The following is a 15703-nucleotide window of genomic DNA, read 5'->3' on the forward strand; positions in this document are numbered from 1 at the left end:
TAGGTTGCATGTTGGAACCCCAGTCGGGCACATACATAAGGCAACCAGTGTTTCTCTCTCACAGTGATGCACATATCCTTGGGAGAGGATTAAAATAAGTAAATATAAATAAGAAAAAAGTTGAAAGATAAATATTCCAATTTGCTTGATTATATTTAAATTACTGTAATTTTCCCATATAACCTTTAAATAAGAATCTTTTTAAAATTTTATTGTTGAGAGTATTACAGATGACCCCTATTTTCCCCCTTTTCCCCCCCTATACCCATCTTCCACCCCAACCCCCCAGGCCTTCACCTTTCTATTGTCTGTGTCCATGGGCTATTCATATATGCTTATAAATTCTTTGGTTAATCTCTTCCTGCCCTCCTTCCCGTCTTCCCTCTGAGATTTGTCAGTCTGTTTCATGCTTCCATGTTTGTGGTCCTATCTTGTCCGACAATTTATTTTGTTCCTTAGATTCCACATAAAGTGAGATCATGTGATATTTGCCTTTCTCTGACTGGCTAATTTCACTTAGCATAATACTCTCCAGGTCCATCTAAGCTGACTCAAAGGGTAAGAGATCTTTCTTTTTACAGCTGCATAGTGCTCCATTATATAAATGTCCCAGAGCTTTTTTATCTACTCATATATTGATGGGCACTTGGGCTGTTTCCAGATCTTAGCTATTTTAAATAATCCTGCTATGAACATAGGGCTGCATGTATTTTTTCTGATTGGTGTTTTGGGATTCTTAGGATACATTCCTAGAAGTGGGATCACAGGGTCAAAAGGCAGTTCCATACTTAATTTTTTGAGGAACCTCCATACTGTTTTCCATAGTGGCTGCACCAGTGTGCATTCCCACCAGCAGTGTCCTAGGGTTCCCTTTTCTCCACATCCTTGTCAACACTTGTCACTTGTTGATTTGTTGATGGTGCCATTCTGACAGATATGAAATGATACCTCATTGTGGTTTTAATTTGCATTTCTCTAATGATTAGCAACGTTGAGCAATTTTTCATATGTCTGTTGGCCAGACATATGTCCTCTGCCCATTTTTTAATTGGGTTGTTTGTCTTCCTCTTGTTGAGTTGAGTTGTTTGTATATTTTGGAAATTACCCCCTTATCAGATGCATCCTTGGCAAACAAGTTCCCTTTTCATTTTGAGGATAGTTTCTTTTGCTGTGCCACAGCTTTATAATTTGATGTAGTCCCATTTGTTTCTTTTTTCCTTTGTTTCTCTTGACCTAGGAGATGTATCAACAAAAATTTTGCTACGTGAGATGTCTGTGATTTTACTGCTTATGTTTTCTTCTAGGATTTTTATGGTTTCCAGACTTACATTTAAGTCTTTTTTCCATTTTGAGTTTATTCTTGTGTATGGTGTAAGTCGGTGGTCTAGTTTTATGTTTTTTGCATGTACCTGTCCAATTTTCCCAACACCACTTATTGAAGAGACTGTATTTACTGCATTGTATACTCTTGCCTCCTTTGTCAAATATTAATTCACCATAATGCCTTGGGTCAATTTCTGGGTTCTCTGTTTTGTTCCATTGATCTATAGGACTGTGCTTGTGCCATAACAAGACTGTTCTGATTACAGTGGCATTGTAGTATAGTACAGTTTGATTTCTGGTATAGTGATCCCTCCAACTTTGTTCCTCTTTCTCAAGATTGCTGTGGTTATTTGGGGTCTTTTTTGGTTCTATATAAATTTTAGGAATATTTATTCTAGTTCTGTGAAATATACTATTGGTATTTTAATAAGAATGGCATTGAGTCTATAGATTTCTTTGGGTAGTATGGAGATTTTAATGATGTTAATTCTTCCAGTCCATGAACATGGTATATTCTTCCATTTGTTTGTATCTTCTTCTATTTCTTTTTTCAGTGTCCTGTAGTTTTTTTAGTACAGGTCTTTTACCTCCTTGGTTAAGTTTATTCCTTCATATCTTATTTGTTGTTGCAGTGGTAAATCATATTGTTTTTTCAGTTTCTCTTTCTGGGTGTTCATTATTGGTTTATAAAAATGCCATCAATTTCAGGGTGTTAATTTTGTAGCCTGCTACATTTCCGAATTCATTTATTAGATCTAGTAGTATTTTGGTAGGATCTTTAGTGTTTTCTATGTACAATATCATGTCATCTGCAAAAAATGACAGTTTTACTTCCTCCTTTCCAATTTAAATGCCTTTTATTTTTCTTCTTGTCTGATCCCTGTGCCAAGGACTTCCACTACTATGTTGAATAAGAGTGGTGAAAGTGGACAACCCTGTCTTGTACCTGTTCTTAAGGGAAATATTTTTAGTTTTTGCCCATTGAGTATGATGTTAGCTGTAGGTCATATATGGCCTTTATTATGTTGAGGTATGTTCCATCTATTTCCACTTTGCTGAGAGTTTTTATCAAAAATAGGTACTAGATTTTGTGGAATGCTTTTTCTGCATCTATTGATACGATCATGTGATATTTGTCTTTCAATTTGATGTGATGTGATGTATGACATTTATATATTTGCAAATATTGTATCAGCCTTGCATCCCTGAAAATAATCCCATTTGGTCATGGTGTATGATCTTTGTAATGTATTGTTGGATCCAATTTGCTAATATTTTGTTGAGGATTTTTGCATCTGTGTTCATCAGGGATATTGTCCTGTAACTTTCTTTCTTTTTAGTATCTTTATCTGGTTTGGGGATTAGGATAATGCTGGCCTCATAAAAATATCTTGGAAGTCTTCCCTCCTCATGAATTTTCTGGAATAGTTTGAGAATAGATGTTAATTCTTTTTTGAATGTTTGGTAAAACTCACCTTTAAATCCGCCTGGTCCTGGGCTTTTGTTCACTGGGAGTTTTTTGATTACTGCTTCAATTTCATTAGTTGTTATCTGTCTATTCATGTTTCTGATTCTTCCCGATTGAGTTTTGGAAGATTGTATGTTTCTAAAAATTTGTCCATTTCATCCAGGTTGTCCAGTTTGTTGGCATATAGTTGCTCATAGTATTTTCTTACAATCCTATATAACTTTGATGTCAGTTATTATATCACCTATTTCATTTCTGATTTTATTTAACTTGGGTCCTCTCTCTTTGTTTATTGGTGAGTGTGGGTAAAGGTTTATCAATCTTTTTTATCTTTTCAAAGAGCTAGCTCTTGATTTCATTGATCTTTTTTATTCTTTTGTTTTGTTTTTAGTCTCTATGCCATTTGTTTCTGCTCTGATCTTTATTATTTCCTTCTTTCTACTTCCTCGGGGCTTTTCCTGCTGTTCTCTTTCTAATTCTTTTAGCTGTAGTGTTAGAAAGTTTATTAGAGCTTTTTCTTATTTCTTGAGGTATGCCTGTAATGCTATGTATGAATCTTCCACTCAGAACTGCTTTTGCTGTGTCCCACAAATTTTGGATTGTCGTGTGTTCACTTTCATTTGTTTCCAGGAAGTATTTTATTTCTTCATTGATCTCGTTGGTAACCAACTCATTGTTTAATAACATGGTATTTAGCCTCCATGTGTTTGAATATTTTTGACTTTTTATAGTAGTTGATTTCTGGTTTCATGCCATTGTGATCTTAGAAGATGCTTGATATGATTGCAATATTCTTGAACTTGTAGAGACTTGTTTTGTGTCCTAACATGTGGCCTATCTCTGAGCATTACACATGTGCACTTGAAAAGAATGTATATTTTGCCATTTGGGGATGAAATGTTCTGTAAGTGTCAATTAAATCCATTATATCTAGTGTGTCATTTAAGGTCTGTTTCCTTGTTGATTTTTTGTTTGGATGAACTATCCAATGATGACAGTGGTGTGTTAAAGTTCCCTATTATGACTATATTGCTGTTGATCTCACCATTAAAAATCCACCAAGAATTATTTTATATATTTAGGTGCTCCTATATTGGGTGCATATATGTTTATAAGGGTTATATCACCCTGTTGGACTAATCCCTTTAGTATTATATAGTGATCTTCTTTGTCCCCTGTTATGGTCTTTGTTTTGAAGTCTGTTTTTCAGAAATAAGTATTGCTATCCCAGCTGTTTTCATTTCCATTTGCATGGGAGGTTTTTTTCCATCCCTTCACTTTCAACCTGTGTGAATCTTTTGTTCTGAGGTGGGTCTCTTGTAGACAGCATCTATATGGGTCATGTTTTCTTATCCATTCAGCCACCCTAGGTCTTTTGATTGGAGCATTTAATCCATTTACATTTAAGGTTATAATTGATATGTACTTATTTAATGCCGTTTTTTCCTTTATGCCTATGTACTTTTCTCCCTATATTTCTTCTTCTTCTTAAAGCAGTCCTTTTAACATTTCTTGCAGTGCTCTTTTGATGGTACTTCAATCCTTTAGCCTTCTTTTGTCTGGGAAGCTCTTTATTTTGCCTTCAATTTTAAATGATAACCTTGCTGGATAGAGCAGTCTTGGTTGCAGGCTGTTGCTTTTCATTACTTTGAATGCTTCATGCCAGTCCCTTCTGGCCTGAAGCGTTTCTGTTGAGAAAACTGCTGACAGCCTTATGGGAGTTCCCTTGTAGGTAAATAACTGTCTCTCTTGCTGCCTTTAACATTCTCTCTTTGTCTTCAGCCTTGGCCATTTTAATTATGATGTGTCTTGATGTGAGACTCTTGGGTTCATCTTGATTGGGACTCTCTGTGCTCCCTGGACTTGTATAGGTTTTTCTTTCACCAGGTTAGGGAAGTTTTCTGTGATTATTTCTTCATACAAGTTCTCTATCCCTTGCTTGCTATCATCTTCTTCTGGTATCCCTGTGATGCAGATGTTGTTAGGTTTCATGTTGTCCCAGAGTTCCCTTAAATTATCCTTGTTCTTTTCAATTCTTTTTTTCATTTTGTTGCTCTGTTTGAGCTTTTTCCCTACCTTGTCTTCCAAATCACTGATTCTATCTTCCGCTTCCTCCAGCCTACTTTTAATTCCTTCCTTTAAATAAGAATCTTTTCATGGAAATAATTTATACTGTTTTAATGGTGAATGCTGACTCAGATTTATATAACGTTAACTTATACTTGTAGGTAACTTTTGTATACTTTAATCCATTTTATCCTACAATCCCTTGAAATTGATAAGGAGTCCATATCCTTCATTTTAGAGCTCAGGAAACTGAGGCTCAGAACCATGGCATAACATGCCAAAGAATCCGAATGGCAGTCGGGATTAATCTTTCACTCTTCTGAGTCAGATTCTGCTTTTCTTTTTATCATTCCTGTTAGCTTCATTTGACTAATGTTAATATTGTAAAACAGTACACGTTGAGAAAATAATTTTTTTAAATGTCCTTAACCTTCAGAATTAGTGTTTGACTTTGTCAATTATTTAATTATTCCTAATGTTCTTTTCCTGTATTGCCATACATTTCCCCTAGAATAGTTCACAGTGTAACTGTACACTGAATACTCTGAACTGAACACACTGAACTATTCTATACTCTAGTTTCTGTGAAGTAAATCCATTCTCCTATTGTTGCACACAAAATTTCATATATTTTTTTCACAGAAAAAAATCATCAGTAAATAAATTATTTCCTGAGCATTCCTTAGATCCACAATTTCAACTCCTACAACTTCTTGGTTTAGGTTTCTAAACTGTGATGATAGAAAAGAGAAATATTAACCTTGGTCAATGTGTATTTAATATGATTTTCTAACTTTAAAATTTCTTAACCTCAAAAATTCCTCATTGTGAAAAAATTTAGATGTTTAAGATTCCAAATACTGAATTTCTTTATGAAAAGTAATTTTCAGTAATAAACAAGGTAATTACTAAAGCTTATATTCTATAATAAATTACATAAACTGGCTAACATAGTGTGTGTGGTTGTTTTTTTCCTTTTTCTTTTTCTTTTGGGTGTTGTGTGTGATGGAAGACAGCGGATGAAGGAATTATCATTCTATTCCTTATGCCTTACCATGTGGCAGATTCCACAGGAGTTTGTGAAGCTTCAAGTTAGCCACGAAGAGTTCCTCTGTATGAAAGTATTGCTACTTCTTAATACAAGTGAGTATAAGTAACTTAATATAAGATTCTTACTTTCTTTATTTTTAATTTATTAGGGAAGTCTAATCAACTATATGATCATATGATTACACATGAGGTATGAATCTTCTATTGTAACTGCAAAGGAGAAACACCCTATTTATTATCATAGACATTAATAAAATTTCTATTTCTCAGGTTTTACCTGTCACATAGTACTAAAATAACCTATCAAATCAGCCAACTCTGTTATTTGGATAAAACATTAAATGACTATTTTATATTCACACATTTAGGTTATTATAAACTAATTCATATTGCATAAACACTGTGCTTCTCTCCACCCCACCCCACCCCACAAAGGATTTACTGCATAAACTACACAGTTTTGTTTGGAAGTATTCTCTGTGGCAGGATTGGCTAACTGTTATGATAAATAACTACAAAGAAGACCAGCATAATACAATAGCTGTTTATCATGCACAGTCATAGTCCAGTGGGTTAACAAGAAAACCCATGCTCCTTTCATAAAGGGACTCCACCCTTTCTTAGCAGCTTGGAGCCTGCCACTGGATATGACTAGAAGATGAACAATGAGTGAGAGAAGGCTTGGAGGGGAAACCTGGAAGTATCATGTGTTACTGGTCATTTCCACCTGCTTTCCATGGCCCACCTTAACTGCAAGAGAGGCTAGGAAATGCACCTGAGCTGTATATTCAGAAGAAAAAAGAAAATAGTATATTAGGAAACAGCTTTGGTCACCAGAATGTAGGGGCATTTAATTTCATCCTATTTTTTGCACAAAGAACACATGCACCTCTGCCTCAGTGGATCCCCAAGGGTCTGGGTGAGCAAATTTTTTAAACTGCATTTACCTTTTACCCTATTTTTACCCTTTCCATGCACAGGTAAGTTCAGCCCTTAAATGTCTGAATTGATCCTTCCTTCATTCATAGTGACCTGAAAGGGAACAGAAGAGAGCTATGATCTTAGATAGAAGGCGAGTCAAGGGTCTTTATCAGTAGTATCTTTGCAGGAACTTCTTTCTAGTGGCACAAATCTCAAATGGTGGGGGTAAGGGAGTAACAAACACATCAGGAGGAAAGGCAGAAGAGCTCAACCCTTAAAAAATAAGTTTTCCTTATGAAATCGTTGTAAAGACAGGGACCTGTCTTTACAAATTCAGGATCTAAGGATTTATAGCCTTATTTCTCCCTTGAAAACTCATTTGGAGCAAATATTTTCAAGCCTAATTTGATCAAGTGCACAAAGTGGACTAAGAGCATTGATGTGGGACCGGTCAAGAGCATCAAATGGCATAAACAAAATTATAGCAGTAACTTCTGCCCTTCTCTCTTGACGGTGATGAATCCAATAACAGTTATGTCATAGATGGTCTTATTTTATTTCCCATATAAGTTATCATTAACATAATTCTGATTTATAGGCTACATTATGTTGTGGACCAAACAATCCCGAAATCTCAGTAGCTTAACAACAAAATTCCAAATATTTATTCTTCCCACTAGATGGCTAATGCAAATCAACAGATGGGCTCCCCTCATTGTCCTCACGTGGGTGCCCAGGCAAATGGAGGCTGTATCTTGACATTTGTTTCCACAGTCACTAGAGCAGTGGAAAGGAAGGGAATAAATAGATACGCATTACAAAAATTGGGGGACAGGGGAGGGAATTAGAAAACTACCATAATTAATACAGTGTGAGAAAAGAATAGATACATTGAACTGTTAGTCCAAGTCTGACTAGTATATATTAGAACTTCATATACTGTAATATAAACATCACAAACCAATGAGTATGGAATAAACATTTTTGGAAAAAAATAACAGTATATTTTGGAAAAATTTCATTTGGATATTTAGCTGAAATTATATTTTAAAATAAATACCAAATAATTAAGTTAAATGTGAAAAAAAGTTAAATTTGAACACTCATATTGTTAAAAACAAACTAATATAAATAATATATTAAAGTAATATAAATATTTTTGAAATCTTAAAGAAAGAGTATCTTTTTAAAAACAAATGCAATGAGTAAGTTGGCAAAGGAAAAGTTTGATGATTGGATACATAAAAATTTAAGCCTCCCATTTGCCATTAAAAACTAAAATACAGATCTCCAGAAAAAATGTGGCAGGTTGAACACATACATTTTTCCATTGATCCCTCTAAAACTACACTAAGATATTAGTAATGGAATCCTTAAAAATAAAAATGAGGTGCAAACCCAATGCCACATTTTTATAATTGTGATTAACTTTATTTTACAAAAAGAAAAAATGAAGAGAGAAGGAAAGAGGAATCAATAGCAATAAAATTTTGTATGCCAGCAAGAACCACAAATTTAGCATACCTAAAAAGGTTGAGTTCTAAGCCACAAGTAAGAAAATCTAAGTACCTTTATTTGCATCACTGAGCCTCTGGCACGTTCTTCCGTGATGTTTTGAAAAGACAGGGAAGGCAGAGTTAAAAGCAGGAAGTTCTGTTGAAAGTCTGTTTCCAAATATCACCCAACCACGCCAGCTGATTCTCTCCAGCTCAGACAGAGAGTGTAAATTTATTTCCTGAAGAAGATGTAACAGAGGAAAGCTGTGTTGGTGAACCACAGTACAGTTGAGGGTGAGGCTTTCTGTATTGAAAATAGACTCAGATTATATACCAAATACTGAGACAGCATACTTCTCCCGCCTGCCTCCCAGAACACTGCCTTCCAAACTTATATGCTGCAGAGAGGGGAATGGAAGGTTCTTCTCTGCGGAAGCTGTTTAGCCAGAAAGAAAAATAACTAAGTAATAGCATTAATTTCTCTTTGAAATAGCTCCGCCAGATTGCCTGGCACGAAAGTTCAGGGTCACTAAGCACTACCCATTCAGACATAACTATCAATCAGCTTTTTAGCTTTTCACTCTTGAATACAAATAAACAACCAAGTCATCTGAGGGATACTTTTGACATCAGACACAAAGATAAAACAGAAAAAAAAGAACTTGGAGGAAACAGAAATCGTGGAGACAAAAACTTCAGAAAAATTCAAAAGTTAACCCTCCTTCGAAAGATAAGAGAACATATTGTACCCCATGAAATTAAGAACTAGATACTATGAAAAGGGAATAGCACGCAGAAAGAAAAGAGCCCTTGGAAACTAAAATTATATGTATGCAGGGTGTCCCCAAAAAATGTACACACACTTTAACAGCAGATAACTCAATATCTATACCTATATCTATATATAGAGTCCCCCAAACTGTATACACCCACTTTGAATAATTTTATATCTATATATTTATATATGCAGAATTTAAAAGTCAATAGAGGCATTGGAAGACAAAGTTTAAAAATGTCTTAAAAGTAGAACAAAACCAAAAAATGTGGGAAATCAGAATCAAGGAGGTCTGACACCCAAATTGTTGGTGATCTAGAAAGAACAGTAAAAAACATAAAAGAAGAAATCACCAAAGAGATCAAGCAGGACATCTCAGACGAGTAGCAAAAGGACCTAATAGACTTAAGAACAAAGATGTAGGTAAACTGACAATGTAGTGAAAACAAGAGACCTAGCCATAAGAACAGGAAGTTGTGCCTAGGATCTAGATATATGAATTTAAGATTTCAGAGATAAGTATCTAAATTATCAGTTAACATCATATAATAAGAGCCATTCCTAAAATCAGCCACAAAATAGAGGCATTTGTCATCACTAATATGTTTAATATTGTTCTGGAAGTTCTGAACAATGTACTGAATCATGAAGCAGAAATAAGAGTTACAACTACAGTCCTGCACTACTTAAAAGGACATTGGGCAATTTCATCATGTGTGAACATTGAAGAGTGCACTTGCACAGACCTGGATGGCATAGCCTCCTACACACCTGGGCTATATGGGAGATAGCCTATGAAAGGGTAACGACGGTCAGAGGTGCGCAGGCAGGCTAAATAGCCATCCCAGATGGGTGAATAAAGGAAAATTAAATGTATTAAAAGGGGGTGGGGAGATTCAAAGGGAAGGGTGGGGATATTTCAAAGGACTACACAGCACTGAGCCAAAGGGTAATTGGGTCCATAATGGCAGCAAAAATATACTTGGGACAGTGAAACAAGGAAGAGCATAGAAGCTCTTTGTGTAATGCGTTGCACCACAGCATCACTAGGTGAGAGGAATTTCTCAGCTGCATTATAACCTTATGGGACCACCATTGTATATGCCCGTTGTTGTTGATGGAAACATCATTACATGGTACACAACTGTTTTGGAAAGAGGAAAATAAAGATATTATTTGTATATAGTATTGTTGTATACCATGAAAACAAAGTATAATCAACAAAAGCTTAGAATAACAATATAAATAAAAAATAAAAATAGAGTAGAACCAAGTGGCAGGATATAAGGGAAATATTCAAATAGCAATAGTTTTCTCCCATATCAGGAAGGGGTTAGAAAATTTAATGAAGCAATGTTAAAATAACAACAACAAAAATAAGTTATCCAGGAATAATCTTAATTAATGAGAAATACTTGAGATTTATATGAAATCAAAATAAGAAACATCCAAATTTATAGACAATTGTATAAGAGTCTATTTGAGCCAAACTAATGACAGTTGCCAGGAAGCAAATCTCAAATGCTCCAGAGGATAACAGTTTGCAGTTTCTTTTATACATTTTGAAGTGGGAAGGGAAGGGAAGGGAAGGGAAGGGAAGGGAAGGGAAGGGAAGGGAAGGGAAGGGAAGGGAAGGGAAGGGAAGGGAAGGGAAGGGAAGGAAGGGAGATTACATGAAGGTGGGAGAAAGCAAGGCAGCGATTGGATTATGGGACAGTTAAGATAGAGTGCTCTCTTGAGGGTGGTTACAACTTCTAGGTGTTTGGAAAAAAGGATTCGTTCTGGCATTTCAAAGGTGTTGTTAACCCAGCTGCACAAGAACAATGGACAGGGCTGGCTTAAAAACCTTTCAGTAAGGAAGTTGCAGACCTGGTCAGGACTACTCACTATGACCTGCCCAGTTAGGAATTTATGATCAGATCACCCTGTAAGGTTACTTTCTGTTAGATTTATTACAACACCCCTTTTTCATCCATAGAAGACAAGAGTTTACAGAGAGATCCAAGTATTTGTTAAAAGTAAAGAAAGATAAAAGACTACATGTTGTTGTAAACTAAGTCAAACCAAGTATTTGAGACAAAATTGTAGAATACTGTCAGGGGCTCTTTTAAGCAAATTCTAATTCACTTAAAATGCATAATACATTGACACAACTCTAAAATAGGTAAGCTGAAATGTTGTTTATCTTACATACTTGCTCTTATATCCTTCCAGAGAACTAGAAATTTATATGTCCTAAAGCTCAGTAACACTATTTCCTATTTAAGATGTTTGTATATAGTTACATAATTTTAAAAAATCATCCTACAGCACAGCTGGTGTTGCTCAGTGGTTGAGCGTCGACCCAGGAACCAAGTGGTCGCCAGTTCGATTCCTCGCCAGGGCACATGCCCAGGTTGAGGGTCTGTCCCCAGTAGGGGGTGTGCAGGAGGCAGCTGACAGATGACGTATCTCTCATTGATGTTTCTATTTCTCTATCCCTCTCCCTTCCTCTCTCTCTAAAAATCAATAAAAACATATTTTTTAAAAAATCACCATACGGCCCAAAAATTGGTATTATAATCCGCTTGTGTCATCATTTTAAACATAACTGACACTTGTCATTGTCTTTCTGCAGTTCCTTTGGAAGGACTAAGAAGTCAAAACCAGTTTGAAGAAATGCGAGCAAGCTACATTAGAGAGCTCATCAAAGCAATTGGTTTGAGGCAAAAAGGAGTTGTCTCTAGTTCACAGCGTTTCTACCAACTTACAAAGTTTCTTGATAACTTGCATGATGTAAGTATTTTGTTTTCTAGAATATCAACGATTATTTTCTGAATTTCTGTAACTTTTTAGATATTAAATCTAAATTTTACTTCATGTTTTCCTTCAATTCATATTTGTCCTTATATTTTAAAACAGTATTTGCATCATATTGCTCTGAGTTTATATTTTGCCCTTTTTTTAGATCACCCTAATATCCTTTTATTAGTATTTGTGTAGTTTGAGGGTCATCTAAGAGTTGATAGGAATTGTGATACATTTTCCTGAATATGTTCTAAAATATTTTTTGCCTTCAGTTAGGCAAAATTTACATATATGTACATATATAAAGAAAAAGAAAAGGTATGGATGTAGAAAATAACACTCTCATAGCATTTTTGATGAAATTATAAGTTAATAAAAATTGAGGAGGAAAAAATGTTCCTCTTACCCTTCAGGACTCTTTCAGCTGGTCTAATAATGAAGTATACAGAAGATAGATTAACAAGAGACAATAACCAAATTTAATTACATATATACATATGAGAATCCCATGAAAGAGTCAGAGACACCACATGCATGAGAAGTTCAGGGACAGAAAGGTAAAATGAGGTTTATATGGCATTCTGAGCCAAGGATGAGGTAAGGGGCCTTGGGGCATTAGAGGAGAGGAAAGTAATTGAGGAACAATAAGAAGAACAGTGGTTCAGTAATTAGTAGTTTGCCTTGCCATAAAGAGAGGTCAAAAAGGTTATATCTATAATTTCTTATTATGGGCAAGGCCACTAATTTAAATTTTTTTAGGTAGTTAAGGGTGGGAGATACAGAAATTTCTCCTGAGCCTGCAAGGTCTCGGTTGCGTATAGCTCAAAATAATCCATATACCGTAGAGGCACATTTTGGGTGACTCAGTCTGAACTCCCACACAATACTGATGAACAATCTGGCATTATATAGCAAAATTTGAAATTGGCATGCTTGTCAAATTTCCACTTTTTAGGATTTATCTTAAATAAGTTATTATGCAAATATTTAAGATACATATGCAAGGAAGTTCACTGTAGCATTGCTTATACAAGAGAAAAAACCCAAGAAATTTCCAACACTAGAACTGGATTACTGAAACAAGATTTTTGTGGCTAGTCAAGACATATTAAATACAAGCTTTTCTTGCTGCTGTGTTCAGAAACCACACTGAATGACAGTCAAGGCACAAAACAAGCTGTCCATTCACCAGGTCATATTTGAGAACTTACTCTTGAATGTAATCAGACCGCCAAAGATATTAGCCATTTAGGGGAAGCTTCTAAAATAAAAGGTATAAAGCAGAATAAACAACAACAACAAAGTAACTTAAAGGGAAAAAGCATGCGTACAGAGAACGGAAGAAAGCTTTAAAAAAATTAAGATATTCAGAGAAATAAGAATGATATGGTGTCTATGAAATGAGAATAGAAAACATTTTAAAGGAACACTGAGCAAGAGAATACTTTTGGATAATTAAATATAGAAGATCAGAAATTAAAAATTCAATAGAAAAGCTGAAATAGAAATCTCAGGCAACTCCCAGGAAAAAATAACAAAAAATAAAGATATGAAAAATTATAGAGGTGAGAGAGAAAATTTAGGGGATTAGTCCAAGGGGTTCCATTCTCCAATTAATAGAAAGTTCCAGAAGAAAGAATAAAGAAAATCAAGAGGAAATTATGTTAAAAATACTAGAGGAAAAGTCACTGAAACGGAAGGATACTAGTTATCTGAATGTAGGGGTCCAGTATACAGGCACAGCACAGTTGAAGCAAGGCATGTTGTTCTATAATTTCAGCCTACCAGGAATAAAGACAATATCCTAAAATATACCAATGAGAAAAGAAACAAGTCACACATAAATTTTCAGGATTTAGAAAGATGCTGGACTTTTCAACAGCAATACTAGAATCCAGAAAACTGACCCAAAGCCTTCAGAATTTTAAAGGGAAATCTTCAAAGATCCTTATACCCAGCCAAACTGTAAAACAAGTAGGCTAGCACCATCAAAGTATTTTCACATTTAGGGTCTCATAGTGCTTCCTCAAATACAGTTTTTCTCAAGGACATCTGTAAGATGTCTTACAACAAAACACTGAGGGTAAGTCAGAGAATAAGACTCAGTCCAGGAGAGATGCAGTGCACACCCCAGCTCATTAACTGTGCTAAGCAGTCATTAGTCTATATTGGAGAGTAATGCATCGGATTTCAGGATCTAGTCCCTGGAAAAAGAACTGAGAGATTACTAGTATGTATGAATATACTGACGTGAGTTTTACAATTCTGTCAGAGAATTTGACTGTGGCTTTGTGATAAATACAGAGAAAATGAAACAAGTGGAAATGCAAGGTGATTCGCTGTAGCAAAATAAAAATGTCATATAGGAGAGGAAATGTAATACAGAAGGCAACAATAAAAATCTTTATATTATACATATTGGATATTGATTTAGCCAAAAAGTGAGATATAGCTATAAAGAGAATAGAGAGTAAAGAAAGTAAAAGGGGGGGGGGTAGTATAAGAGAAATAAATCCTCATTTTTCATAGTGCAGATTCAATCAATGTCTAATTTGGGGGGGAAATTATTAGAAATACAGAGATACATTTAAAAGGCCTAGGCTAAAAAAGTTGAAGGTGGCTGCATCTAGGGAGCTGGAATATGGATCGGAAGAAGTACATCAGGAACTGCTGGGATTTGTTGTTGCTGCAGTTTTTTTGTAGGGCGGGGGTTGCTTATTTGTTTTGTTTTTCTTTGTTTTGTTTTGTTTTCCAGTCTTAGTGAGAAATAATTGACATATATTATTATATAAGTTTAAAGTATACAGTATGGGTGGGGAACATGTGGCCTGTGGGCCCTATGCGGCCTGTGAAATCATTTGGCCTGGCCCTGCCAAGGCAACCACAGGCGGGATTCGAAATTCAATAAATCTAGGAGCTTTTTTCATAGCTAATTTTTAAGTTGTTAATTTTGTATGGCTCGCAAATGATGTTGTAACTACCCAAATGGCCCTTGGCAAGTTAAAGGTGTCCTACCCCTGGTGTACAGCATTATGGTTCGATTTACTTATATTGTGAAATGATTACCAATATATACACATACACACATATACACATATACATATATAACGTGTGTGTGTGTGTGTGTGTGTATATATATATGTATATATATTATATACAAGGTACACACTTTGAATGATTATTAATTCCAGTGGGTTAAATCTGAAAAGAAACATCCATTGAGCTATCAGCTGTAAAGTGTGTATGTATTATTTTTGGACACCCTGTATATACAATAAATAGAAAAAACATTTCTCCTCATGATGAGAACTCTTAGGATCTACTGACTATCTCACCTTTCCTATATATCATGCAGCACTGTTAACTATAGTCATCATGTTGTACATAACATCCTTAGTGTTTATCTTGTAACTGAAAGTTTGCACCTTTTTTACCACCTTCCTCCTATTTCCACCCACCATTTTCACACTTGGGTAACCAGAAATCTGATCTTTTTTCCTGAGTTTGGTGGGTTCTTTTCTTTATTAAATTCTATACCTAAGTGAGTCATACAGTTTTTGTCTGACTTATTTCACTTAGTATAATGCCTTTAAGGTCCATCTACGTTGTTGCAAATGGTAGGATTTCCTCGTTTTTTTATGGCCAAATAACATATATATATTATATATATGCCACATCTTCTTTATACATTTATCAATGATGGACACTTAGGTTGTTTCTGTGTCTTGGCTATTATAAGTAATGCCGCTATGAACATGGAGGTGCAGATATCTTTTTGAGTTAGAGATTTTGTTTCTTTTGGATATATTCCCAGAA

At 35.1% G+C, this 15703-nt stretch overlaps 1 protein-coding gene across 2 annotated transcripts in view; it reads left to right on the forward strand.

The window, feature by feature from the left end:
• PGR (progesterone receptor) overlaps window positions 1-15703 on the forward strand; it is a gene marked incomplete at its 5' end in the record, with an annotated part of 79565 nt that overhangs the window by 61250 nt on the left and 2612 nt on the right. For both annotated transcript variants that reach the window (XM_081153251.1, XM_081153252.1), the window contains 2 exons: window positions 5871-6001; window positions 11718-11875. In XM_081153251.1, coding sequence (XP_081009377.1) covers window positions 5871-6001; window positions 11718-11875 — 289 coding nt within the window. The remainder of the gene's footprint in view (window positions 1-5870; window positions 6002-11717; window positions 11876-15703) is intronic.

Source organism: Miniopterus schreibersii, assembly GCF_964146895.1.
Source record: "Miniopterus schreibersii genome assembly, chromosome: 12".
Taxonomy (NCBI): Eukaryota; Metazoa; Chordata; class Mammalia; order Chiroptera; family Miniopteridae; genus Miniopterus; species Miniopterus schreibersii.